At 38.2% G+C, this 26,234-nt stretch overlaps 2 protein-coding genes across 4 annotated transcripts; one reads left to right on the forward strand and one right to left on the reverse strand.

Moving 5' to 3' along the window:
• Positions 1-159: 159 nt before the first annotated feature.
• ankrd10a (ankyrin repeat domain 10a) lies at positions 160-14,068 on the reverse strand. The gene is made up of 6 exons (XM_026931724.3): positions 13,729-14,068; positions 11,500-11,652; positions 10,015-10,106; positions 2,947-3,182; positions 2,766-2,852; positions 160-1,119 (listed from the first exon to the last, which is right to left on the reverse strand). Exons 1-6 carry the CDS (start codon positions 13,924-13,926, stop codon positions 761-763), a joined length of 1,125 nt encoding a protein of 374 aa, XP_026787525.1. The 5' UTR covers positions 13,927-14,068; the 3' UTR covers positions 160-760.
• Positions 13,416-25,358, forward strand: hsf2bp (heat shock transcription factor 2 binding protein). 3 transcript variants are annotated; one of them, XM_034300023.2, is made up of 9 exons: positions 13,416-13,720; positions 19,564-19,711; positions 20,046-20,072; positions 20,427-20,530; positions 20,836-20,985; positions 22,146-22,290; positions 22,371-22,488; positions 23,368-23,471; positions 24,710-25,358. In XM_034300023.2, exons 2-9 carry the CDS (start codon positions 19,630-19,632, stop codon positions 24,940-24,942), a joined length of 963 nt encoding a protein of 320 aa, XP_034155914.1. In that variant the 5' UTR covers positions 13,416-13,720; positions 19,564-19,629; the 3' UTR covers positions 24,943-25,358. The 3 variants fall into 3 exon arrangements, with proteins under 3 accessions (XP_034155914.1, XP_034155913.1, XP_026787982.1); XM_034300022.2 differs by lacking the exon at positions 13,416-13,720 and adding an exon at positions 18,333-18,521; XM_026932181.3 differs by lacking the exons at positions 13,416-13,720; positions 20,046-20,072 and adding an exon at positions 18,333-18,521.
• The last annotated feature ends 876 nt before the right edge of the window (positions 25,359-26,234 follow it).

The following is a 26,234-nucleotide window of genomic DNA, read 5'->3' on the forward strand; positions in this document are numbered from 1 at the left end:
CAAATTTTCATTTATTCAACTCCACCTATTAACTGATCGAGATGTAATTTTCACAAATCGTACCTAATGCACATGAAAATTAAAATGCAGATTAAATATAACCCACTGAAACATTAAATTGCATTGAAAAGTCAAGAAGGAAAAAATGAGAGGAACACATTCTGTCTCAAATACTTTTATATATCACAACACAAAAGATAGAAGGAATGTAAAATGTCCATTTTCTCAAAACAAATACTTTTACAGTGAAATTCATTGGATTTTACATAATCCATTCAACTCAACTTCTCAGCAAAACTAGAAACAGGAAACAATACATTTTATAATGCTAGTGCCAAACTACTTAAGGGGAAAAATATTGGCACAAACCCCTACAAACATACAAACGGAAAAATCATGAAATCCTACAAGGCTATTCAAATAAGTCCTTAAACTCCTGTGGTGAGAAAGTGGGGGGAAAAAATAGGAACGCTGAATGCACCACAGTTAACAACAAATCATCCACTGTTGCTCTACTTAATCATTATCAATTTATCCGTTATTGAAACATACCATAAAATAAAGAGATCACAAAAAGTCAGATGAAAAAACCACGAATACCCCTTTGGTACAAAGGCTTTTCCCCACAAAAAAAATAATACTCTTTTACTGTGGCCTTTTTTAAGGTGCAAGGGCAAAGTCAGGGTAAACTGGTTAAGGTTTAAGGCGGGTGGGTGGCTCTTTACGCCCACTTTTATACAAACAAATGGGCTCTAACCCTTCATGATCCATGAAACAGTTGCATGGCATTTAACACCTCTTGGTTGTAGTGTTGCTCAAGCTTCACAGTTGTAATGTGCTCGTGGCGGCTTCCAGCCTCCTCCAGGTCTTCAGCCGTGTCTCCAAAACCGTGGTAGTGGCCGTAGTGCAGATGATCACTGAAGTCTGATGAGAACGTGGCCCACAAGGGCCTGTGAGACATGTAGCTGCTGGGGCTGCCGCCGAGGTGCAGTGAGCCGCACATGCTGCTGCCCAGCTCGGGCGCGTCTGGCTGGTGTGGGTGGCAATGGCCGTTTGTGTCAAAACTCTTCTGTTGTGCGTGGCCATTGCTTAAGCCTGTGGCTATTTCTATGGTGCCATCTGTCATTCAAAACAAAACATGGGGTCAGATAGAGCCAGACGGGGGAATAAGTGAAGATGAAGCAGCACAGCAGGGGAGTCTTGTGGACTATCAGCTCAAATAATAAATGAGTGTCTAGTGTGTAAGGAGGAGGGTTTACACTTCCTACCATTCAATCAATATGTTTTTGTTTCACAAATACAGGATTCATCCATCCAAACAGTAAAATCAGTCTCAATTGACCAGAAGTCACAAAATTATTACAAAGATGGAAAATCCAACAATGTAATCTAAAGTGGCAATGGAAAAACAGGCACTCTGGATTGACCAACAAATGAAAATTATTCCTAATTCCGAAAGTTTAACTATGTACTTATTTTGGTCCAGCAAGAGTGATTTTAAAAGGTATGATTGAAATCTGATACTGCATGTTTAACACAAACGTGACTGGAAGCTTTCACAATCCTAAACATTTTAAATAAATGCATATACTTAAAATTGACCTCAGTATAATAAGGTTTTATCTGGTATTTTAGTCAAATTTACATCGACTGCATTTTTATTCCGGTGTAAATTTAAAACCAAATTTTTGAAAAATGTTCCAATCTCACAGATAGACCTGGTTTTAGAAGGTTCTATGCGCTAGTCAATCATCATCCAGGATAATTTTTTTTACTAGGGGTATAAATATATAAACATAATGTAAATACAATACATAACGACTTTGATTCTTAAGTCAGCGACTGAATATTTGACAATACCACTGAATCGATTTAGTAGTTCTTTGACTAATACGTGACCAACTTTGTTAATGATGACATAGAGAAGGACTCTTAAGTCTCTTAGTTTCAGGCAAATCATCTTGCTCGCCTATTTTTTTTTAGATCAGTTTATAAATATGAATTCATATGAATGGCCAATCAAGATACGAAGTGTCAGACCTGAGGAGAAGTTGTAGCTGTATGATCAAGAAGCGTATGCAACAGGACCCGTCTTGGTGAACTGTTTTCACTAGTATTACAGCATGATAAAGTTTTCAGCACAGAAGAAAGCTAATATTTCAGCCACCATCAGATAACACTGGCATTAGCTAGCTACATGCAGTATGCTTAATAAATTGAACCGGGACTGATGGTCATCTAGCAGAAGTTCAAAGCAGACAATCTAACATTTAATGTGAATGCTTTCTATTAAAATGAAGGTTTCATTTTAAAAATGAATTATCAGAAGGTTACATATGAAACCATGGTTCTACAACTAAACAGAGGGTGGAAAAAAGTCTGTTTGACCAGTGTTCAGAAATCCAATTTGAAAAATCCAGAGTTCTGCTAGTTTATCTGTGTAAACTTTGGGAGAAGATCTGTTTTAATAGAGCATCAGATAGCACCTTATAATACTGAAATCATTAAATGTTTTAAATGTTAAGTATGGTAAAATATGAGCACCATAAATGTAGGTAATAAATCTGATCAATATATGTCCTGGGAAAGTCTATACTAGCCTACAGCGGATTTTTTCATAACAGATTACAGGTAGGCATAAGAGTTTGTACAACGCCAAGGAGCAGGCTCCACTATGTGTGAGGAGGGAGAACGACTGTCCATTGCAAAACTGTCCACATGATGCTCACTGTCAGTAGGCAAAGGTGGAAAAGGTCCAGTCGCACCTGATTGGTTGTCTGGGGCAGATTCTACATGCATACTTTCAATATCCGCCTCCATCACACTGACAGTCTTCAGAGGAAAATCCATGCCTATAGAAGGAGCATTCACAAATTAGGTAAATACACATTCACTTCCCACTGTTTCTATAACCGTCAGAAGATTGTCACTCTTATTAACACTTACAGTCAACTCTTGCTTTCTTGACATGATTTGGCTCTGAGCAATCATGAAGCCTCTTCCTATTGGTTATCCCATTAAGAAGACTCCGCCCTTGGATGTGGGTGAGGTCAGTTCCATTACGGCCAAACCCATTTATGTGCTTGAGTTGATTCTCTGCATTGGAGAGGAGCTGAGCACAGTCCTGGAAGCCCTGTGCACGGGCCAGGTCGGCCGCAGTCAATCCGTTTGTGTTCCTTAATCTGCACAGCGAAGAAAGATGATCACTACAATGGTCTACAGCGATGAACAGCAATGTCTAATCAACAGGGAAAAATCATTTCAATCATGATCATAAGCAAACAAATGCCTATATTGTCCCTTACTATGATTTATTTATTTAATTTTTTTTTTAATTTGGAGATTTTCAATGAGTACACACTGCAAAAGGAAAGTATATGGTACTGATCATTTGCATTTTCTTAAAATTTAACTTTCTAACATGATTCATTTTCAATATGCTCATTTTGGGCACACTATAACCAGCACATTGGGCGTGATCAATACAAACTATAATCAGACACAGACTTGAAGTTCAACCAATTTCAGATATTGTTACTATGTTTTTAGACATGCCATTAATTCTAATAATGCAAACACTCTAGAAGCAACACAGTTCAAACAGTACATATTGTATGTCCATATACACAAGTCCATCTGCAGTGTGTAGCTTACAAAAATAAAGAACTCCTGGATGAACCAACCCATTTAAAAAGGTCATTTTTTAAACAAAATCTTTGAAATCGTAAGATACAGAAAATATATATAGCTAGCAATCTAGTAAGATAAATATTTAGGCTAATAAAGTTTATTATTAAAGTGTACTGAATGCCAAGGATTTGTTTAAAATGAATAAATAAAAATACCATTAAACCATTTTTGCCGTATAAAGGATAAAAAGCAAGTCTTTTTCTAATAATTAAAAAAAAAAACAATATCAAAATGTTTCTTTATAACAATGAGATTAGTCCAATTATAAATGACTACAGAGCAGTTAACAGTTAAAGGACCTAGGGGGAAAAAAATCTGAAGTTAATTGGTGATGTAATTTTTACTACCCATTAGACATGCTGGCAATTCTGGTAGATTATTTCTCAAAATTCAATTTGATTATCTAAAATCACTTACTTTGGTTTGCAAAAACAATTTATAATTATGCCATAATTGCACTAGCAGACTACATTCAATTATTAAACGAAACATCTTTATGACTAGAAAGGTAACATAATAAGGAATAATGGAGCTTCACAAGACCAGATGAAATGTTGGTGGGTTCATCCATGAACTTATCATTTCTCCTAGACTGTCCCTCAACCACTACTTCATCCATGTACATAAACAATTCATTTGGGACAAGTCCTGAGCACAAAAAGAAGACAAAGTTAAACAGTTTTGACACACACAAAAAAAAAGACAACATGACTGGCTTGCCTTTACAAATTCCTACCTACAATCCCCAAGCTTAAATAGAAAATGTAAATGCTTCCAAGTGCATCAGTTTCATTTGAATCTGCTGAGACACAGAAATGAACAGATTAAAAGTATTTCTAAACAATGCCAGACAATGGTCCGAGATGGTGTAAAGGAAAAGCAAATGGAACGAATTACAGAGTAGCCACCACTGGCTACAGTATGGAGATAACCTATTTATAGTATTCAGAATAAAAATACTATCACGTTACAAATGCTGTGTAGGTGTTAATACTGAATATAAACAGCACCAACCTGCATCTGTGTTTGAACCCATTAGAGCTATACAGATCCAAATAATACACATCATCTGTATAAAAATAATACACCTATACTGTATTAAAGTTTGTGCTGTACATTTATCTGTGTAGTACATTTATTTAATCATTAATAATTCAAACAATTACAAATGTACATTTCATTGTGAGATGATAACTGTGATCAGATTAGTGTTGTGTTAAATTTCCATTTCACCAAGAAAGTAGTAATAGTAGGCATATGCCAATATTTTTCTTTCTTGGTGAAATGGAAATTTAACACAACAATAATCTTATCAGGATTATCATCTCACAATAATTTAAAGGTCAATTACAAGAGGTTTAATTCTTTTAATTAAAAAAACAACTCTAGCGCATTGTGTGCCTAGCTTTCTGCCAGGCTTTTGTAATATAATAGACCTTGTAGAGATGAGCAGTGAGAGTAATGCCGTGTTTGATGATGAGGCATTTGAAATATTGTGTTAAGTATACGTTATATTTTCTGGATAATAATTTACTCATATAGAAGACGTCCCACCTAATGCCTCTCTGCTTACTGTCTGCATCGTTGTACAAGTACCAGGTACCATTAAATCAGCACTACAGAACCTCCTGTAAGTATGGTTGGGGTTTTGTCCTGTTGGTGTTGCCTTAACTCAGCACTGTATTTTAGCTAAACTCCTTCATTCAGGCATACATCTGTAAGGACATTCTTACAAAGGAGTCATTACATAAAGTTTAATGCTGAAACCTTGTAATTCACTTTGTAAGTAGCTTCTTTTTGCTCAGTGCTATGGGGTTTCTAAGCTCACCGTAATGTATGGATCTCTCCATATTGTTACATTAAGTGGAAAAATACACATCAGTCCATGATTTGGTCATTTGTGGTGGATGTGGTACTTCAATGTTTTGTACTATTTTCCTCATGTTCGTTAGATAAAGGTAGTTGGCATTTAGTTGACATAATTGGTGCTACTTAATATTGGCTATTTTTTCTACTATGCCCATTACGACAAAATACCACTGTTACTTAATCATGTGTGTTAATGTGATACAATTCTCAGGGCATAACAACAGGCCTGACACCACTTCCCATGACTTCAGTCAGTCATTGTCTGGCATTGAATAGCTATGTTTTATAAGATATTTATACATCTAAAGATTACAGTCAATATTAGGCTTACAAATTTGTAATGAATTTGCTCAAGGAAGCATTTGTTTTCATCATTCCTGTAATGCTTTGCTTTGTGAGTCTAAGCATACTACTAGTAGTACATTCATATCTACATATCTACATATTTACTAACCACATGTAAGATGTTTTAATATCATTTCAGACTAGCTACTACACGAGTCTTTCCTGCAAATTGAAAAAGAAAAAAATAATAAATGATTAAAAAAAATTAACAAAGCTGATGCTGTCTAAGCAAAGCATGCATATCTAAACAATACTATCATTACTGAGTTCCTAATATCAAAACCAATCACCGCAAGAAATACCTCGACAGTTTGCCAGTGTGTAGATACTGAAGGAAGCGATAGTGAGAACACTCATTGCCACAACTGTAAGGGTGTTCGCTGAAGCACGTGTGGCAGATTCAGCAGTTTTTGGAATGCTTCCCCCCTTTTCTGGGCTTTACTTGAGAAAATCAAGTCATGTTCAATTTCAATGGCTGCAAAACATTGAGATGTGTAGGGGTTTTCCTTCTCTGTAATGTTTCACAATGTAGCTTCAATAAGTTGTTTTTCTTTTTTTTTTTTTTTTGAACATGCTACTTTCAGAAAATAAAGCAACATAACTTCATATATGTCAAACTCAAAAAGGTTCAACAGAGAAACATACATTTATTTCTAGGAAGCACAAAAACACTTGCACATTTGCCTTTACAGAACCTACACTTGCTGAACCAGGCTCATCTTGCTAACTAGATGACAATCATTTTGTGTAGGTCAGACTGCATATAATTACAATATTTCAGAAAGCTTGAGGGCTGAAAGCTCATTAAAAAGAGAGTTTTGAATGATTAACGCCGTAGGCCTCATGTAGTGGTGACCACTTCGAATTGTTTCAAGCAAAATGAAGTACTGCTGCTAAGATCGTTTCCTAACTCTGCTCTGGTTTGATACTGAGCTTTTGAACATTCAGCAGGAGTTTCATATTTTCATCATTTATTGTTTCCTTTATCTTCATTTATCATTTTTCATCATTCACTATTTCCTTTCTGGAGGAGATTCAACAATAAATTACACGATAATCAAAAAATTACTGGAGCTTTCATGTCTGGATCTTTCATTTTATTTTCATTAACCTGGCACAAAAAACCTAACTCAGATAAACTGAATTAAATATTGAGTTATAGATCACAGATTAAATCTTCAAGGCAATCGTCTGTAAAAAAAAAATTCACTGACAATAGAACTACAGAACAATCTTTAAAAACAGACCCAAACTTTTTGAACTTAAAAGACTTGTACGCAAATGATGACTGCCAAAACAAAATATTATTCATGTATTTACCCATTCAAATGCAAAAACTCTATGTTTAAGTTCCTATGTTCTACTTTTAGCCATACGTTGGGCAAATTAAATCAAGCGAATTGAAGCTTCCTATTTTTTTTTTTATTTTTTTTTTTTAATCCAAGTGACCTTTGTTATTTCTTGACATAGAAGGTGTTAAGAGTAGGCTTATATTTAACAGCAAATATTTAACTCTCTCTTTTTAACTATGCGAGGTTCCATTTCTCAGGTCACTTCTTCTGTGGCTGAATCTCAGAAATACGACAATCTACTGGGTAAAGTGTAATACAAATGTTGGGGAACCATGTGCTTTATATTTAATGGTAGGATATATATTTAATAGAAATGCATAGTGTAGCAATACTGCTAAATTATCAGCTCATTAATATTTAAGTGCATTCAAATACTGTATCTCCTATATAGTTAAAATTCAAATGCAATCTTTAATACTTGCAGCAGAAGTTCATTTAGCCACCCTTAACTACATTCATGTGCAACTTTTCAATTATTTAAAAAGTAGCAAACATTCCAATTTACATTGTGCCAAAGACCTACAATGATTTTTAAATGTAATGCTTTAAGAAAAAAAAAATACTATTACAGTAGAACATCCTGCAATATTAATATTAGTTTATCCAAATTGGAAAAATCACCGGATCCCTCAAAGATTGAGGTCAACTGTATCAATTTACCGGCAAAATTTAAAATATGGACACATTCCTTTATGCCTGAAGTCCTTCTTTAAAAACAGGCCACTGATAAAATCAAGCAGATTGAAATATTTCTTAATATTACATGACAGTGTAAGGTATAATCCTTTATCATAATCAGTTTGTATACATTTCATAAGGGTTGACATTTACAATTCAGAAGTAATAAGTCTATCAGCCAGCTCGCAGAACCCTAAAGGAGTCCTTAGAGATGATCATTTTCTTTACAGACTTGCAGTAAACTAATAATACTGCCATTTTTTTTAAAAAAAAATCTTTTTAAGCTTAGACAAGTATATATAATATATACATATATATAATTATTATTATTATTATTCCACCAAAATTCCTGCACAACATTACCTTTGGATTAAAGCTATAGCTAATTAATCAAATTGTGAAAATAAGCTGGTAGTTTAAACATGTTTACTTTTATTTTTTGATATGTTAGGTAAAAAAAAAAAGTAATTGTGTGAAATACAAGCGAACTTTTACTACTTCAAAAATCTCAAACAATCTCCAAACTAATTTTATATTTTGTGAGGGAAAAAAATTCTGTAGCATTCTTCCAAACACGCTGAAGAAAGAATAGGAAAAGAATGACAATCAACGGCTACAGAAAGTCCTCTGTGTATATTCTAGGAAATCTGTTTTGATAAGCACAATGGATGGAAATGTCTGCTCATGAGGTTCAAATTTATTACATATTTTTTGTGCTGTCACCACAATTTTTTAGAATTTCTGAGGTTGAATAGTCTAGCAAAATAGTTCCACTAAGTACAATCCCTTAAATCTCTTAAAAAATGAACCCAAGGCCACCCACCAAAAACCCCACAATGAGCTTTCCTCTCTTCAAGTACAGAGTTTAGCAACAAACACACGACACACGCTTATCTATTACCTTAACCCATTATACAATTACATTACACTTACTGAACAAATGCACAATCCTTTTAATGCCTAATGTCTTCAGACATTTCGAAGAATCTTTTTGGTGAATGTAATATTAGAATTCACATTACTACAATCCATTTAGTCTGTGATCTTAGGATCTGCTTTAATCATTAACCAACTGGGAATTACAAGATGTGGTAGGACTACCAGACGAAGGAATATTCTAATTTTAGATTAAAGGCAGCATGAAATCACATAGCAAGTGTGACATGGAACAGAACCTGAAGTTTGTTAATGCTATAATTCACTTGATTACTTATGACAAGGCTTCATTTCAATAAGAGCCAAGTAAGAGTACGTCAGCCTTAATGATCTACTCATGGCAGAGTCTGATATTTTTGCATTACAATACGTGCTCTCACTAGAAACTTTACAGGCTTGCTACGTCTAACTTTTACAGATTATAGAAAGTACACCTCTACAAGCACAAAGACAATAATAAATTTAGTTGTGGCATATCTACGAATAGCCATTTGATGACACAATTTAGGGGTGTGAGTCGTATTTGTGGCTTTGGACATTTGTATACGGCATAAATTAAGAACTGTGCATTTGTTTTTGGCCTAACAGAAATATGGCTGTTCATTACAGGCTCATGAAAGTAACTCAGTTACTTAAGGTCAAAGCAAAAGGTTACAACAAATGTCTGAAAAAGGGAAATCCACCAAAAAAAGCTCAGTCTGTTTAATACCAATGGCCTCTGAATGGTACACAGCAGGGAAATTCATTCACTCTGCTGTTCAATCTTCCATATAACAGTAAAAGTCAGAATCAATCTAAAAACAATACACTTTATTTTCATGTCAGAGTATTGGATTAATACAGCTAATAAAAATGGTTTGTCTTTGGAAACAAACTGCACATAAGCTACTTAGAGCTACATGCAATGCAAAATGGACTTGATGAGGCCCTTGTGCACCCAAAACCATCCACATTTGGCAAAAGTGTCTGGGCAAATTATTGTGCCAGTGACTCGAGGCATTCTGCACCATCTGGCTTCTTTATATGGAGAATTCCAGTAGTATGACTGATAGTAAATTTTTTTTGGTGGATACCCCTTAAAGACAGTGTTTCATGGTTAACAGCAGAAGTGTAACAATGAAAGAGGAAGCACAGGATAACTTACTCTGGTTTTGCACCTGAGAACAACAGGGCATTGATACAATCCATGCTACCTGCCCTTGCAGCTTTATGGATGGGGGCTTCACCCATATAATCCTGAAACGACACATATGAAGCATTTAATGTAAATGTACACAAACCAACAGCTTTACCCCACAGCTTGCGAAATAAAAAAGCTGTAAGGCATTGCAAGCTTTCATTTCACAAGAAACCAGGCAGAGGGCCACTGGGGTACTGTAGAGTGACATGACAAGTGCCAACATGGTGAAACTGGAGCAAATCTGTGCTTTCAAGAGACTGGCCAGAGAGAAAGATGCAGTGATCTTCCTCTAGAGGCAGGGAAAACACATCAAACTAGTTGCTCTATAGAAACAGCAGAATGTAGGTCAAACCTCACAAATACAGCAGACTGTACAGGGATACTCACTCTCTCCTCCATCCAGCCCTGAGCAAACTCATCACTATCCTAGGATGTGCCTTCTTCATTTTTTTTAGTCTGAATATGATCTTTTCTTGCTTGTCATTTGGAGTTCTAGCAATATATTTCTGTGTCATATGAGATGACAGCTACTGCATTGTTATTCTTTAAGAGACTGTTGACACCATGTTCACATTTTCCTTGACGGTTATGTCTGACTTTCAACAACTCCAAAACCATGTCATAGCCTTGCAAGAGATAGAAGAAGGCCCTGCAAATCTGTAATGGAACGAACTGCCCAGTCAGCAAAGCTTAAACTAATCAAGCTGCTCTGGGAGGAGCTGGATCAAACATTTTGAGGGAGATGTCCAATGTTAAACCTCTGGAATGTCCTACAAGAGGCATGGCAGGCAGATCATCTCTGAGGAATGCAAAGAATAACTGACTGTTGAAGACCGTGTAGCAGTTAAACCTGCCAAACTGTATCGTTTAACGTACGTACAGTTTAATTGTCATCGCAAATTATTTACGTGTGATATTGCCTTCCTTAAAATTATCCTGGTCAGACTTTTAATATTAAGTCATAGCAAAGTGACAAAATACTCATTTAAAATTTTTAAAAGCTATATTTTCTCAAAGTTGCAGGCAATGTATTTTTGTAATGGGATTCCAAGTAAAAAGATTTTCTGAAATACCTTGTTTTAGAATCATTTCAGTTTTACTGCAACTGGAGGTTAATCGAGATCAGAAACAAAAATTTAAAAAGACTTCACATTACAACTATTAGGTACTATTGAACTGAGTACATAAAATATGTAAAAACAAGTACATCTCAGCAAAAAAAAAAAAGGGGGGGAAATTTGTAGAGAATGATGGATCTCCATCATATATGAATGACCATGACATATTTAAGCAATATCGCACGTCATGTGATGAACAAGAGCTTTTACTGTAAATTTAGTTTATTCGATGACAAAAAAGCCATAGTACAAGTAAAAAATGCACCTACAACTATTTTAATGGTCAATACTGACCACAATCATTACACCACTTTCATGATAAAGCACTCACCTGTCTGTTGATATCAGCACCAGCCTGCAGGAGCCATACAAGGCACTCTGGGTGTCCTCCGAATGCAGCGATGTGTGCCGGAGTTTGCGAAAAGCGAGTTGTCACAGCGTTCACCTCACATCCCACCTGTACCAACCTCAACACACACTCCAGCTGTAGCGGGGCGATAAGAGACAGACAATTAGTGACACTGTTTTCCAGTAAAGATGACAACTAAAACCCTCAGACAGGCTCCACCATGTTTTCAAATCCAGTCTATGTCAAGTCATGCATATATACACACGCAGTGGGACAAAATAACACAGCCTGTAGGAACATAGTGCCACAAACAATAAAGTATACAGGAGTGTATATATCATTAGCCTACGACAAGAAGATCGTGTGACTATTTGTTGTTGTTTATGAATATTTATAGTTACCCATTAGACGAGTAGGCTCAGTAGGTTAGCAGTCATCAGCATTTTTAATTCTCTTTTTGAACAACCAGAAAGAGAAAACTTTACTCTCTACTGATTTTTATATATGTTTTTATTTGGTATGCATTTTTAAACAAAATGTACTTCACACTGATGTGACATACCTCAATGCTGTAATTACAGCGTGCACTACTCGTTCTGAATCCCACCGCCTGTTGCACTACACACACCAGCTCTTACCAGTTGGATTAATTAGCGTGTATGGATGACAGGAACATGCAAGTATGTAACACACTGAGAGAACTGAACAAAATAATGCGCAGCCTGAAGATGTCACAACACACAGACATATCATCTGTGTCTGTATTAATGGACCTACAGAGAACAGTGGCAGGACCACGATAAAATGAGATGCACAGCTAAAGTTTCATTCTGCAAAAAGGATCCACTGGTTGTCCGAAACTGCATTCTTTTCAGTATATAGTCAACTGCTTAGGGACTTTTCCTTTTTCTGCCAAATCACATGGCAATAACCAAATGATACACCCTAGAAGGGTAACACACTTACTCGCACTATTCTGGACCCGGTGCAGACTGTCCGGAAACAGAGACTTGCCATAAATCTACTGTCAGATAAAGCAATAAAAAAGTCCTTAATATTTAGGTTTGTTTCTTGGCCCTCGTTGTTTTCAGCAGCTGTTTAGCCATTTTAGCACAGCGAGTCATGGTGACTCACTGCTCAGATTCTGACTTTCAGGCTTGGCTCTCACACACAAACACAAACTTTCCAACATCTGAGACACTTTCCTTCAGGAAAAACACACAAACAATTCTAAACTCTTCTGTTCTGCCATGAAAGGATCCTCCAAAACAGCACAGCAGCCATGTTGATGTAAGAAGCTGGCTTACATTCTCACTGGGATCAAGAAACCTCTCTCTTTTTAACTAACTGAACTTATGAGCTATTAGCAAAATAAGCAAGTCCAGAAAACACAAAATTATCTGTGTATACTAGGGTGAGATTTAGGATTTACTGCTGTTATGTCAGAATTAATCTTAAATCAAGTGACATTTTACACCACTATTTTCACTGGCCTCAGTTCAAGGGGTTCCTGTGGAAACTTCCGTTAGGAATGAGGCTAAAAATAGCTACCAGCTACACGGCCGTTTATTTTTAAATCACGGGGAGCGCCGCATTATCAGACAGTGGTACAGCCATAAAACATTAACTTGTCTTTATGTATTTAGTAGACACTAATACTTATATTTTCGTACATACTTATATATTTCACACTAGTACACATATTAAACAATGTTTTTTTGTTTTTTAATGAATGAGAGAATCCCAAACACCTAGGTTCACGGAAGAGGTATTGTCTGACAGCGTCACAGAAAGCTTATCTTCTGCACAGCGGTTTTGGCGGGCCGCGTTTTATTGGCTCTCGATCAACCAATCAATGACGCACTTTTCTCCGCGCGCTCCCCCGCGCACGCGCTCCCCCGCCCCTGGCTGACTGACGATGCTAGTTTTCCTCTGCAGCTGTCTTCAATACGAGCTAATTTCTGGGATATGTGGGTGCGCGTGCGTGCACAATTTAGCCGCTAATTAGCGAATACATGAAACACGACGTGAGACACGACACGGTTTGTGTTGTTGAAACACACTACTGTCACCCGGCAATCAGCGCGCGAGCGGCCACTACTAATCTGACCTAAAATGTCACTAACTCTAAACTCTATACTTCTCTAAACAATTTTTTTCTAGCCCTTTATTCGTCACCTAGTCGGCCGGACAGGTACACGAGGTAACTACCTTTCCGAAGTGGGCCGCCCAGTGAATGGGAGTCCAGCCGTAGAAGGAGTCCTCCGCCTGGAGCTGTGCTCGGTCGCCGGGGCGCTGCAGCAGGGAGCAGAGCGCGCGCACGTCTCCGTCCCTGCAGGCGCGGTGCAGCGGGAAGCGCGCGCTCAGCACCTCGTCGTTAGAAAAGCCCAACTCGATGCCCACCGACATGCTTCCGCACCTAATAATGCTCTTCTAGTGGCGGAGGAGGGGAAATAAAATGATTTCTTTGTATTTTCCCCGAGCACGCCGTACAGGTCGGAGAGGCTCCTGCTCAGACAACAAAAGACAACCGCGCACACTCTGAAACTTAAGCGGGTTATGCGGAAGTCCAGGACTGGAGTTTTTACTCTGCGTATTGCGGGAGGGGCGAAAAGCAGACAAGGATTATAATCTTCGGAATCGGATTTACCCGCTGAGCTACAGACGAGAACACACTCCAGGGCAAAAAAAAAAAAAACCGAGCCAAGCCCAAAATGGCAAACTGTTAAGCTTTTTATGCTCTTACCAACAAATCACTGATCAGGAAATTAGCAAGAATTAAACGAATAGATAAAGAAGTTTAGTATAGGATAGCTTTTCCCTTTGATTTCTGTAAATTTTAAGCCTTGAGGTTCTTGATGGGCTGCATGAGGTGTGGCAGAGAACCAAATAATGACTAATCTTTAAAAAAAAAAAAACATCCCAGAAGATATTTTTGGAAAATTTTGAACACCCATCATCCATCAATAAAAATCATTATCATGATTTTAATTTTGCATACAAGACTGTATACGTGACTTTCCCTGTTTCTAGCTTTTCTCCAAACAGTTCACTGCAGCAAAAGTAAACCAGTAAATTAAAAAGCACAGGAGCTCTCAGGAGTGCATTTGTTTAATTCAATGATTTGTTGTTAAGACCATTAAAAGATTAATATTTTTGCCATTTTGGGCCTTTTTTTTTTTTGCCCAGGAGTGTACAGCTGTTAACATATTTCTCAAATTTTTCACTCAACTCATTTACTCACAAATGTGCTGAATCATATTTTGTGGCAATAGCTCATACAAAAAAACCCCTTCTTAGGAAAAAAAATAAATTCTTAAAATGCCTCTGAAATCAAAATGGATTTTTCAGAGCTGCCCCTTAGTTTTATGGACACCAATATGACACTGTATGGGGGAAAAAATAGTTTTGAAGATATTCTTGTTTTAATTTTATATTTCATCAATTCCTGGAAAACAATTAAACATTTTAATGATTCATATTTAGGTACAACTTTGTGATCTCCATTGGGCTAGTTGCATTATGGGCTATGACGTAGCCCATTAAATGCTATCTAGAGCCATATATGTCCTGCCTCTGGAGGCGGGGTCTTGCTCTTCAGTAGCAGCATGTTAGCTACAGTAATATGGTTCATCAAGATGTATTTGCTGTGCGTCTTTCTGCACACTATTCACTTCTCTAACCATCGCTTGGTGGAGAAAAAATGGTTGTAGATTATTCATATTGAAATGGTAGGTCATGGTTATGTGAAGCATTTCTCAGAGGTGTTTTACAATGCTGAAATATGTCTCTTCCTGAGACTAGCTGAGAACATGATACACAGTCAGGGCTTCTCTATCAGTGAGAGTAAGTAAAAGGCTCTCGTTCATCTCTTCCCAGTTCTCCATATTTAGCTTGCTCACTAAGCTACTGTCAGGTTTGTTTAGATTTGCTGGTCTGTGTGGTGTGTCTCAAACGCTACTGGCTGTTGTCCAAGTCCTTCAAGCGTTTAAAAATCAACCTCATTCTGACTTCCTGTTTCAGGAGGAAATACATATCAAATCAAATCACAGCTTTTTGTTTCATGGGGACTTTTAGAGTTCTTCAGTTGTCACTCTGGGAGAAGCCTTGAAAGTTCTAGTAATGCTGAGATAAAGCTTTATGAAGGGCGGCAGCTTTCCAGCCACTGTGGAAAAATGGCTTGTTTCTCAAGGCTTCAAATGTTCAATAGTGCCCTGTAGTAGTGAAGAAAATATAGACCTGTGTACATTATGAAATTGTTTTACATGAAATTAAATAATGTGTAAAATTTGGACCAGCAAGGGCCAAAAAGAAATGGATGCTGTAATCCATGTCAGATAAAGGACTTCTTGAAAGTGTATTGTGTTTTTCATGAATTTTAAGTATATAGCAATATCTTTCTGTATGTTGGTAGAGCTTATAAATCTATAAATTGTGTTTTGTTTTATAGGTCATTTATGATCTTTGATTAAAATCAAAAGGATAGTGTGCTTCATCTGAACAGTGACAGTGTTTCTTGACAGTGTGTACAGTGAATACGGTTTTGAGATTGAATATGCTGGTACATGGTCAGACTATAGATCTGAAACAACCTGCCAAAACCCATGTTTTGAAGCAGTCTCTAAATGAAGCTTCAAGTCATCATCATTGACATCATTACAGGAAAACAACATAAGCATTGATACAGAGCTTCAATCCTACCTTTTCAACATCACTAGTTCTATGTAAAACTGTACAGTATTTCCCTATCAGAAAGGCTTTCTAGTAGAAACATTTTAGAAAGCTACGTTGCTTGAAGGGCTCGTATTCTCTAAGAGTGTAGCTTTATTCCAAGGCTTTTTTTCCCCATTGTGTCTCTCTCTTTTTTTTATCTTTCACTTCTCTCTGGTCAGTTAAATACTCTTGCAGCATTGTGTCACTGTCAGCTCATTTACTGTATCAGCCTTGTGCCTGACTGTATCCTTCCTCACTTGTAAAGATCTGGACAAATGTTTGCCCAGTAAATATATTGAAGTTGACAGACATGGTGTGATAATATGTTGCTGATCAGCTTTCCTGGATAGTGGGTCCCTGTATCTGAGGGAGCTTTCGCTTGGATAAACAGAAATAACCAGATTAAAATCATTATTAATTAATTTTAATAAAGAAAAGATTCCTTTCTTCAGATATAGATGGCCAAAATGCTGAAGCCTGACATGTGTAAAATGAGCCATTTGTTAGGCCACACATCTTCCACATTGCTTATTTTGCTTGCTTCAAAATGAATGCTATAAAATCCACCAGAAGCCTTTTCTGTTCTCTCTCAGCAACATTACTGAACATGTTTAGGATGTGAAAGGGATTACTATCAGTGCTAGAACATGTGGAGTACTTGGAGAAGGAGGAAATTAAAGTGATTCATGTACAGCCTTTTAATGAGACCCTGTTTAGAAATGCATTAATTATGTATTCAATCGGTGATTCTAAAATATGGTAAAAACAGATATATGACAGTAATTAAAATGTAATCTCACTGCAACGGCTGAAATTTGTGATAAGGACATTGGATATAGAGAAAAAATACCCACAGACTCTGAAACACTAAGTCTCATGTAAATCACATCACTGAGTAGCCTGAAATTGCAAAAGTAATTCAGTGTAAAGGAAATTAATGCAATGTGGTAGTGTGTATGATGTTGAAGTGAATGAAATGTAGGAAAACATGAAAACATGTATAAATATGAATAAAATTGTAATCTCTGGGAAATTGCTGTGGTATACAAGAAAAAAACAACATTTTGGGATGTGTTGTTGCAGGAAAATATTCAGCTTTGAGGTGTTAACAGTAACTCCACTTTGCAACAGACCACAACACAACATCTTGTTATGGATTATTTTCCTATAACAGCACATCCTGAAGTGTTTTATTTCTTGTGTATATATACAGATGGGTGAGAAAGAAGAAAAAACCTGAGTAAATGTTTGGAGAAACATAATGAGGAAGGGCAGATGCTTTCAGACGTGTTTACCGCATGATAAAATCAAGCTATTCACATCCCACCATGGTCTGCGGCATGCATACAATTGCTGAGCAGTCCCAGTTTACCTCAGTTTTGGTGAGATGACGAGGAAAAATGAGAGTTCATTATTAGGGCACGGATGACAGGAAATTCAAAGTGTATCTGTCTGAGTCCTGCAGGATTACAAACCACGCCCCTTACAAGCTACGCCCACTATTACAAGTTACAAATATGTAAAAGATCAGTCAGGATTACAAACCAGGGTTAGGCTTAGGGTTAGGTTTTTAAATATACAACGACCCCCTCCATCACAGTCTGAAAACTGCGTGGTTGTATAGGGACCCAAGGAAAGTGCATGACCCAAGGAAAGGGCCGGTGCCTGTTAAGCACTGCTATAGCTCTGGTAGATACCAAGGCTTGGCAGTTGCCACTGTTGGGCTTTGGCTGAATTTTATGTGTTGTTTTTAACATTGATTAGTTTAGGATGCCATGGAAAGGAAAGCAGAGTGGAGGCGAGTCACTAGACTGAGCAGGTCAACCCCTTATGCCTGTATGGGCATATTTCTGCTCACCTACCCAGCCTTCCTAGGGTTAGGGTTAGGGTTAGAGTTAGGCTTAGGCTTAGGCTTAGGGTTGGGGTTAGGCTTAGGGTTAGGATTGGAGTTAGGCTTAGGGTTAGGATTGGGGTTAGGGTTAGGCTTAGGGTTAGGCTTGGGGGGGTGGGCGTGGGAATGTTGTGTAGTGTGATTTGCTAGTAGGCGTTCCTTTGTAATGGGCGTGGTTTGTAGTCTTGCAGGATGCAGACAAGACCCTTCTCAGCCACAAAGACTGCTCATCCAGTACCCAGAAGAACCAGCAGAGGGAGCCATTTAGACAGCCTGTCTGCCTCAGAGGCACAAAATTACCTCTAAAGTTATACGAGTGAACAGTTATTTAGACAAGAAGCGTTTTGTCACGATGCAAGCGCCAGACTTCACTAAAGTACCTCCATTAAGTGCAAGAGAGGTAACATTACACATCACTCTTATGTGTGCTTTAGTTATCAGCCACCACAAAAAAGTAATGTCAAGTGATTTGGGTAAACATAGCTAGCTAGCATCAGTTAAATCGAGATTTACAAAATAAATTAAAGCGCAAACGATTTCCAGTTCGGTCACCACAGAAAAATATAAGTTTTAAAAAGAAAGAAAGAAAGAAAAAAACAGCATCTGAATGTTGACAAGGAAGTGACATTTGTTAGCACAGACTGAGCTTAGCTAGCTAACCCATCTCATTTCATTTCAGGTTCTGGCTAGCATGGAAAGAATCTAAAAATGAATTGTTTACTAGTACAAAATGGCACATTAGGGACAAATTCAGTGCGATAGTGTAGTATTTAGCTTAACATGCCATTTTAAATGGAATTAAGGAATATTTAAGCGTCAGTATCGATCACGTTTGCCTTTTTGCAGTCGATACACGCAGTATCCACAAGATGGCGCCACTTTCATTTTAAGTTGTCCATGGCAATGGAAGTACTGTATAAGGGTCAAACAACTATTTTTATTATTTATGTGTATTTATGTGCGTTCATTTCACTTAAGTGAATTTATTTAGGATTCATATTTGAAATGAAAGCAAACAAGTAAATCAAAGACAGTGAATATAAGAGATATGCAGCTGCACCACACATGTAATCATATAAATATGTTCAGGCATTGCAGTGTAAAGTGTTTAAGGAAACAGAAATATGGAGTTGGGGTGAATTAAAAAAAGAAAGAGTATCAAACTGGAAGAGGGAAAGGAAGGAATCAAAGTGATTCATCTTCAGTAACTGCTTTATTCTGGTTAGTGTCAAAGTGGTTCCAGCGCTTATCCTGGGAACGCTGGGCGTGATGTGGGAATACACCCTGGATAGGATTCCAGTTCACACACACCTTCACACACTCATCCACACCTAGAAGCAATTTAGCTTTGCAAATTTGCCTGCAAGCATGTTTCATCCCAGCAGTGGGAGTGTCAAGAAATAAAATACACTTCATGGTATTTTTTTGACCAATCCTTATAGGATCCAGGAGGGGATTGTTTTGTCAGAGTCCAAAAGAGAGACTTGGAGAGGCTGTGCACTGAGGTCATGCAGCTACGGGAATTTCTGCCTAAAGTCATTAACGGTGACTTTCTGGATGCTCTGCACAAAGCCCGCTCTCTAGACACATGTAAGATGAATTAATATTGAGGATAATTATGTTTAGTATTGTTCCATTGTGAAATAGTGCAAGAAATCTACTCAACATTAGCTGATATTACAGTATATCTGTATTGCTCTGTATTGCTCCACATACCAAAATAATAAATAGTTATCATTTGACAAATTGCAAGTGACACTGGATTTAATCCCAGTAGAATAGTCTGAAAATTTTTGCCAACAGCTTTGATTCTCATTGTACTGCCTGAATGAAAACAAAGGGAAAGGGGCAATTTCTTGTAAATGTTAGTTGTGATCAGAGAAAAAATATTTCCACTATGTATAAATTTGTTTCTTCTGTTTAGTTGCTGGGCAGCACAGTGGTGCAGCAGGTAACGTTGTTGCCTCACATCTTCAGGGTCCCTAATTCGATCCTGGGCTTGGGTTACTGTCTGTGCAGTTTTCGCATGTCCACATGAGTTTCCTCCCACCTTCCCAAATGGGTTCACTAGTCCCCTTAAAGCAAAAGCTCACTGCAAATCAGTAAAGTTCTTCTGACTTCTGATGAAACATGACTCTCCTAACAGGGTGGTCTCTTCCAGGATGGCAATATCCACTGAATGGTTTGTTGAATGTGAAAGTGATGCAAATGCCCTTAACAGTCGCCAGATCCCAGCCCAGTTGAACATTTCAGTAATGCTATAATGCTTTGTAGGAAATCCATTCCTGTGCTGCTTGTTTTACAGTTAGGGAACAGAGCCAGGAGCAGCAGCAGCAGCTGAAGCAGGAGTGTTTGCACCTCTACTCCCGCCTCGATGCAGCACAGTCCGAGTGCCAGAGAGAGAGAGAGGTGAGGGAAATGGAGAGAGAACAAGAGAGATCTGATTGTGTAAAGAAAGGGTGGAACAGAACAGAAAAATATCTGTATGACAGATGCTTGGAATATCTACGTACAACATTAAAGGTGCAGTTTATGAGTGTTTTGGACCTGTAATAATCATACAGTTACAAAGATACCTTAGAAAAAACATGACTTGGAATATGGCCTGGCTCATTGCTTGAGTTTATTTTTGAATTTTCATTCAGGTTTCATATGCACAGACTTTTTCGTAAGAAATTGTAGCTGTAAACTCTAAGGTGTGCGTTTGCTCTCAGGAGAAACTGGTTCTAAGGGAGCGGTTATGGGAGAGCCGCGAGCAGCTGCAGCAGCAGGCAGAGTTCTGTACAGGCCTGGGTGCCGCAACCTGCACTGTGCTCTGGAGCGCATCCCGTAGAGAAGAGGCTGTAAGGGACATACTGGCTGATGTGAGTCACCTTAATAAAGGCGTCTGTCATGACTAAGACTGAAATGCTCTAAAACTTTAGTCCATTGTTAAGGCAATGTATGGACAAGGCATTAAACAGTGTTTTTCAGTTCATAATTTCCAAAATGCTAAATCTGTATTACAGTAAACCTGATCAGATAATTGGTAGGTATTTCCATTTGCTGTATTCTACCATACGTAATACAGAAAAATAAATAATAACCTATAAACCATGCAATGGTTCAAGTTAGTATGCTATATTGATAATGACAATTAAGTTACAAATTTGTTTTTATATCTTAGTTGGTTTTTATATAAAAGTAATCTCCTCTTATGAGTGCTTACATGTTTATTTAAATATATTTTTTATAAAGCAGTGTGCAGATGAATGAATTAGCAGAAGGCAGTTATCAGTAAATCTTCAAATCTTCACTTTGGGTTGATGTATTAGCTTACATACCAGGAGGTCCTTTTTTACTGATTGCTGTACTCAACTAATTGCTTACTCTGAGAGAAAGAGACATTGGGTCTGTGATCAAAGAGAGGTGAACATTAGCAATGCAGATGCAAGTGAAATGATCAACAATATTGAATTTTCACAAATAACAATGATGAAACGGGTGATATGGTGATGCAGCAGGTAGCATTGCTGCCTCACAGCTTCAGGATCCTTGGTTCAATCCTGGGCTCAAGTTACTATCTGTGCGGAGTTTCCTGTGTTCTCCACAGGTTTGCAGGGGTTTCCTTCAGTTTCTCCAGTTTCCTTCCACCTCGCAAAAACATGCTGGTAGGTAGACTGGCTACTCTAAATTGCTCCTAGGTGTGAGTCAGTGTGTCCTATCCAGGGACACATCCATATCCTATCAATATCCCATTCCTGCCCAATGTTCCCAGGATACGTTCCAGATCCTTTGCCTCCCTGACCAGGAAAAAGCGTTTACTGAAGATGATAAATGAACATTGATGAAATGAAATGTCAGTACATTCATACATGAATCTGCTGTGTGAAACAGAACAGCATTGAGTGGTTGGTATTTGTGACTTTTCTGTTGGTGAACACTGTTCAGATTAGCACATGGATGCCACATTGAACACAAAGTATGAGAAGTGATAGTCAATCATTATTATATTCACCTCTTTTATATGTGCTTCTCTGTGAAGGGAAAGCTGGAACCATTCCTAAGTGTAGCAGGTCAAACCCTGGAGAGTTTTGTGAAATCTCTGGACGAGGAGGAAAAAACCCAGCAGCAGAACTACAATTCCCACGAGCACCAGTTTGTGCTAGCACTGGCTGGTGTCATCACCAGTAAGGGTTAAGAGTCATTCGTTTCTTTTACGTTTATTTGCAGTATATAAAGCAGATTCAGAATATTGACTTATTTGCAGATTTGGCGGCGGTGGCTTGTGGGAGGGACTTCATTTCCAGCTCTGCGCATGTCTTGTTGGACACTCTGATGCAGCTGCTTGGGTTAATGAAGTCTGGGGTCTTTCCAAAGCTTAAAGTGTGGGTTAACACACACACACACACACACACACACGAGTGTGCATGTGCTCACATGGACATATACACTCACTGACCACCTTATTAGGGAAACCTGTACACCTTCTCATTCATTCATGAAAAAAATATTGCATGGTATTTTCCAGTCTAAAACTGGGAGCCCGTGCCCACTGTAGTCGCAGATTCCAGTTCTTGGCTGACAAGAGTGGAACCTGATGTGGTTTTTTTGCTGATGTAGCCCGTCTGCCTCAAGGTTCGACGTGCTGGACAGTCTGAGATGCTTTTCTGCTCATCACGGTTGTAAAGACTGGTTATTTGAGCTTGAACCAGTCCGTTCTCCTCTGACCTCTCTTATCAGCAAGGTGTTTTCACCTGCAGAACTGCTGCTCACTGGATTTTTTTGCTTTTTGCACCATGCTGTGTTTAATCTCTAGAGATTGCTGTGTGTGAAAATCCCAGGAGTTCAGCCTTTTCACAAATACTCAGTACATCCCACCTGGTACCAACAAACATGTCAAGTCAGAGTCACAGTGATCCCAATTTTTCCCCATTCTGTTTGATCTGAGCATTAACTGAAGCTCTTGCATGATGTAATGCATTGCACTGCTGCAACATGATTGGCTGATTGGATATTGCATGAATATTCAGACGTATAGGTGTTCCTAATAAAATGGTTAGTGAGTGTATACACACACACACACACACTCAGTTCTGCATAGCAGCATAGGAATTGTGTACCTTATTAAGATTGCTAATACAACTTCTATGTTAAACAATGCCTTCATGGACTAAATATAAATATACTCAGTAATCTACTGACTACCAGATGTTATAGTGAGTTTGTGTGTGTGTGTATGTGTGTGTGTGTATGTGTGTGTGCAGGCTGATGCTGATGGCTTTATACAACGTCAGCCTCAGCGTAAATGGACTGACGTACATCAGCGAGAGTCCTGCACTCCTGCCACTTATATGCACCCTGCTTGAAGGTGTGTGTATGTGTGTGGATTTGCATCTGTGACTGTGTGTGAGTGTGACTTGAGTGAGTGCAGCTGAGAAAGGCCTCCTGAGGCTTCAGACCTTATCTGATCTCAGCTTTGACGTCATGCCAACTGAAATGTGGCAGGGAGGATTAAGAACAGCTCTCTCTCTCTCTCTCTCTCTCTCTTTCTCTTTCTCGGGAGGGTATGACTACCATTTATAGTCATCCCACCAACAACACACACAAACTGTCTCTCTTTCCCTTTTTTCATATTATATATTTTTTCTTATTATATTATTTATTACTATATCAGCGTCACCTCTGGCACATTTGGAGCTCTAAGCAAGCATCGCCCTTTTGTGCAAACCACACCCTGTTCAATATTACGGCTTCTCCATTGTTACCAATCATTATTATCCTCACCAAACTGGTAGCCAAGGTCATTTACCTTGCATGGACTTTGTTGACAAATTTCTGGAACAGTTAAACTATATGTATTTTGAGCTGTCAAACAATATGCTGCAAAGTGGTGATCTGTGGTGATCTTTTCTATCATTTTGTGTTGGTTGTTTGTGCATTCTGGCTTCAATTCAGAAAGATTTGCTTATGAGCATATAGTGCAATATGTAGGGTAGATAAGGAATCATTTGTAACACTGAAGCATTGGGCAGCTGTTTGGGATTCAGCCTAAATCTAATGCTCTTAAGAATGAAGCTGTTACAGATTGTTCTGTTGGCATCGTTCCTGGTGTCTGTTGACCAGCCAGCTTTTTTAAGAGAAGAAGAAGAAGAAAAAGAGGAGGAAGAAGAAGCCTTTGTTTGTCACATAACAGCACAGTGAAATTCTTTTCTTTGCATATCCCAGTTTATCATGAAGTTGAGGTCCTGACAACAGGATTCACCTGATAAGATGATTGTGATTGCCATCATTTCATCATTTTCCATGATTTATTTATTTATTTATTTACAAAATGAGGCGTTTATGAGAGAATGTGTGAGAGAATGAAGTCACATGTATTGAGGTATCTTCAGGCAACACTTGGACATTTATTGAATATCTCTGTCACTTCTTCCTTCTCTTTCTCCCTCCCTTCATCTCCGTCTTTTCTGTCTATTGGTATCTTGTATTACATTTGTCTTAGGTTGCTAGAATTACTTTTTGTGATTATTGTTATGGCTCATCCTTGGGCTTTAGTAAGGTGCTATATAATCATTGTTATTATTATTTTTTTTTTATCATCATCAGACCGGGACTCAGAGGTATGTCTGCAGGCCCTACGGCTGCTCCAGTCGCTGCTAGTGGAGGGTGAATTACTGGCCCAAATCAATCCAGACCTCCAGCTTTCCCTTCCAGTGGAGAGAATCCATCAGTTGGCTTCAAGCCGCCACTCAGCCCTCAGACAGACGGCCCAAGAGATGTTGGAGGACATCAAGTGCGTCACCAAAACTTGTCACAGAACCTCAGAGAAAGAACAGTGATGACGTGGACACCTACAGACCTTGTACTAGTCCCAGTCCATACACACTGACGTTCTGTTCTCTGTGTGGGCCAATTTCAGCTCTCATTCTCCTTTATCTGTAGCCAATGTAATCACTTAAAAAGGTCAGAGGTCACAGGGCCCATTGAAATATGGCTCCCTGCTGATCTGACCTCCTGGGTAGTCTAGGAAGTAATGATAATGGTGAAAATGGCTAATGTTTCTCTCTGTTAAGAGTTGTACTGGTTAAGGATAGGGATTTTTTTACATTTATATATGCGTGTAATACATGTAGGACTGTTTCTAGCTGTTGTGATTAAGCCAAAGTTGGTTACATGTTCTGTATTTTGCTGTTCTATGCGTTACTAGTATTTTTTAATGGCTTGAAAAATATTAAAGTTTTTTTTTTAATTTATATTACAAGACTGTGGTAATCCATCATTGCAAACACACTCTCGGTGTACAAAAACCCTGTTGTTGCCTTTGACCATGTCCTGTTACTTCGGGTTATAAATATGAGGTTGCACACATGAAAAATGTCTTCATGAAAATGGGGAAAACCAAAGAACCTTTAACACAAGAGACAGATAGTTGCTGAGCTGCACAAGTCAAGTGATAGACATAAAGATTAGGTGTCTAGTAATGCCATCAAGTAAAATTAGGACCATAATAAAAATATTTTAAAACTCCGGAACGGGGACACAGTGGCTTAGTGGTTAACACGTTTGCCTCACACTTCCAGGGTTGGGGGTTTGAATGTGAGGAGTTTGTATGTTCTCCCTGTGCTTCAGGGATTTCCTCTGGGTACTTTGGTTTCCTCTTTGGTCTACTCCTCCACAGTACTAGTAGAGATTGGCATCTCTAAATTGTGCATAGTGTGTGAGTGTGTGTGCGATTGTGCACTGCGATGGGTTGGCACCCCATCCAGAGTGTCCCCTGCCTTGTGCCCCAAGGCTCCAGGCTCCCTGCGACCCTGTGTAGGACAAGCAGTACAGAAAATGGATGGATGGATGGAAGTCTGGAACAGTTGACAATTTGCCAGGAAGAGGGTATATGGGTGCAAAAAAGAAGGGTGTAGATGTTTTAGCATTTTAGAATTGCATGTTTTATAACAAGCCGTTTAGTTGGGTTGCTAGAAATAGGCCCTTCCTGAGAACATCTCACAAAATGTAACTGAACTTCACCAACAGTTACAGGAGCTACATCCTGAATCATGTTACAGCTGGATTATACCGAAATTTAAAGAACACCATCGCGATGTTTGGCATTTTATTTATTTATTATTTTTTTAAA

The sequence above is a fragment of the Pangasianodon hypophthalmus genome, chromosome 26 (assembly GCF_027358585.1).
Source record: "Pangasianodon hypophthalmus isolate fPanHyp1 chromosome 26, fPanHyp1.pri, whole genome shotgun sequence".
NCBI lineage: Eukaryota > Metazoa > Chordata > Actinopteri > Siluriformes > Pangasiidae > Pangasianodon > Pangasianodon hypophthalmus.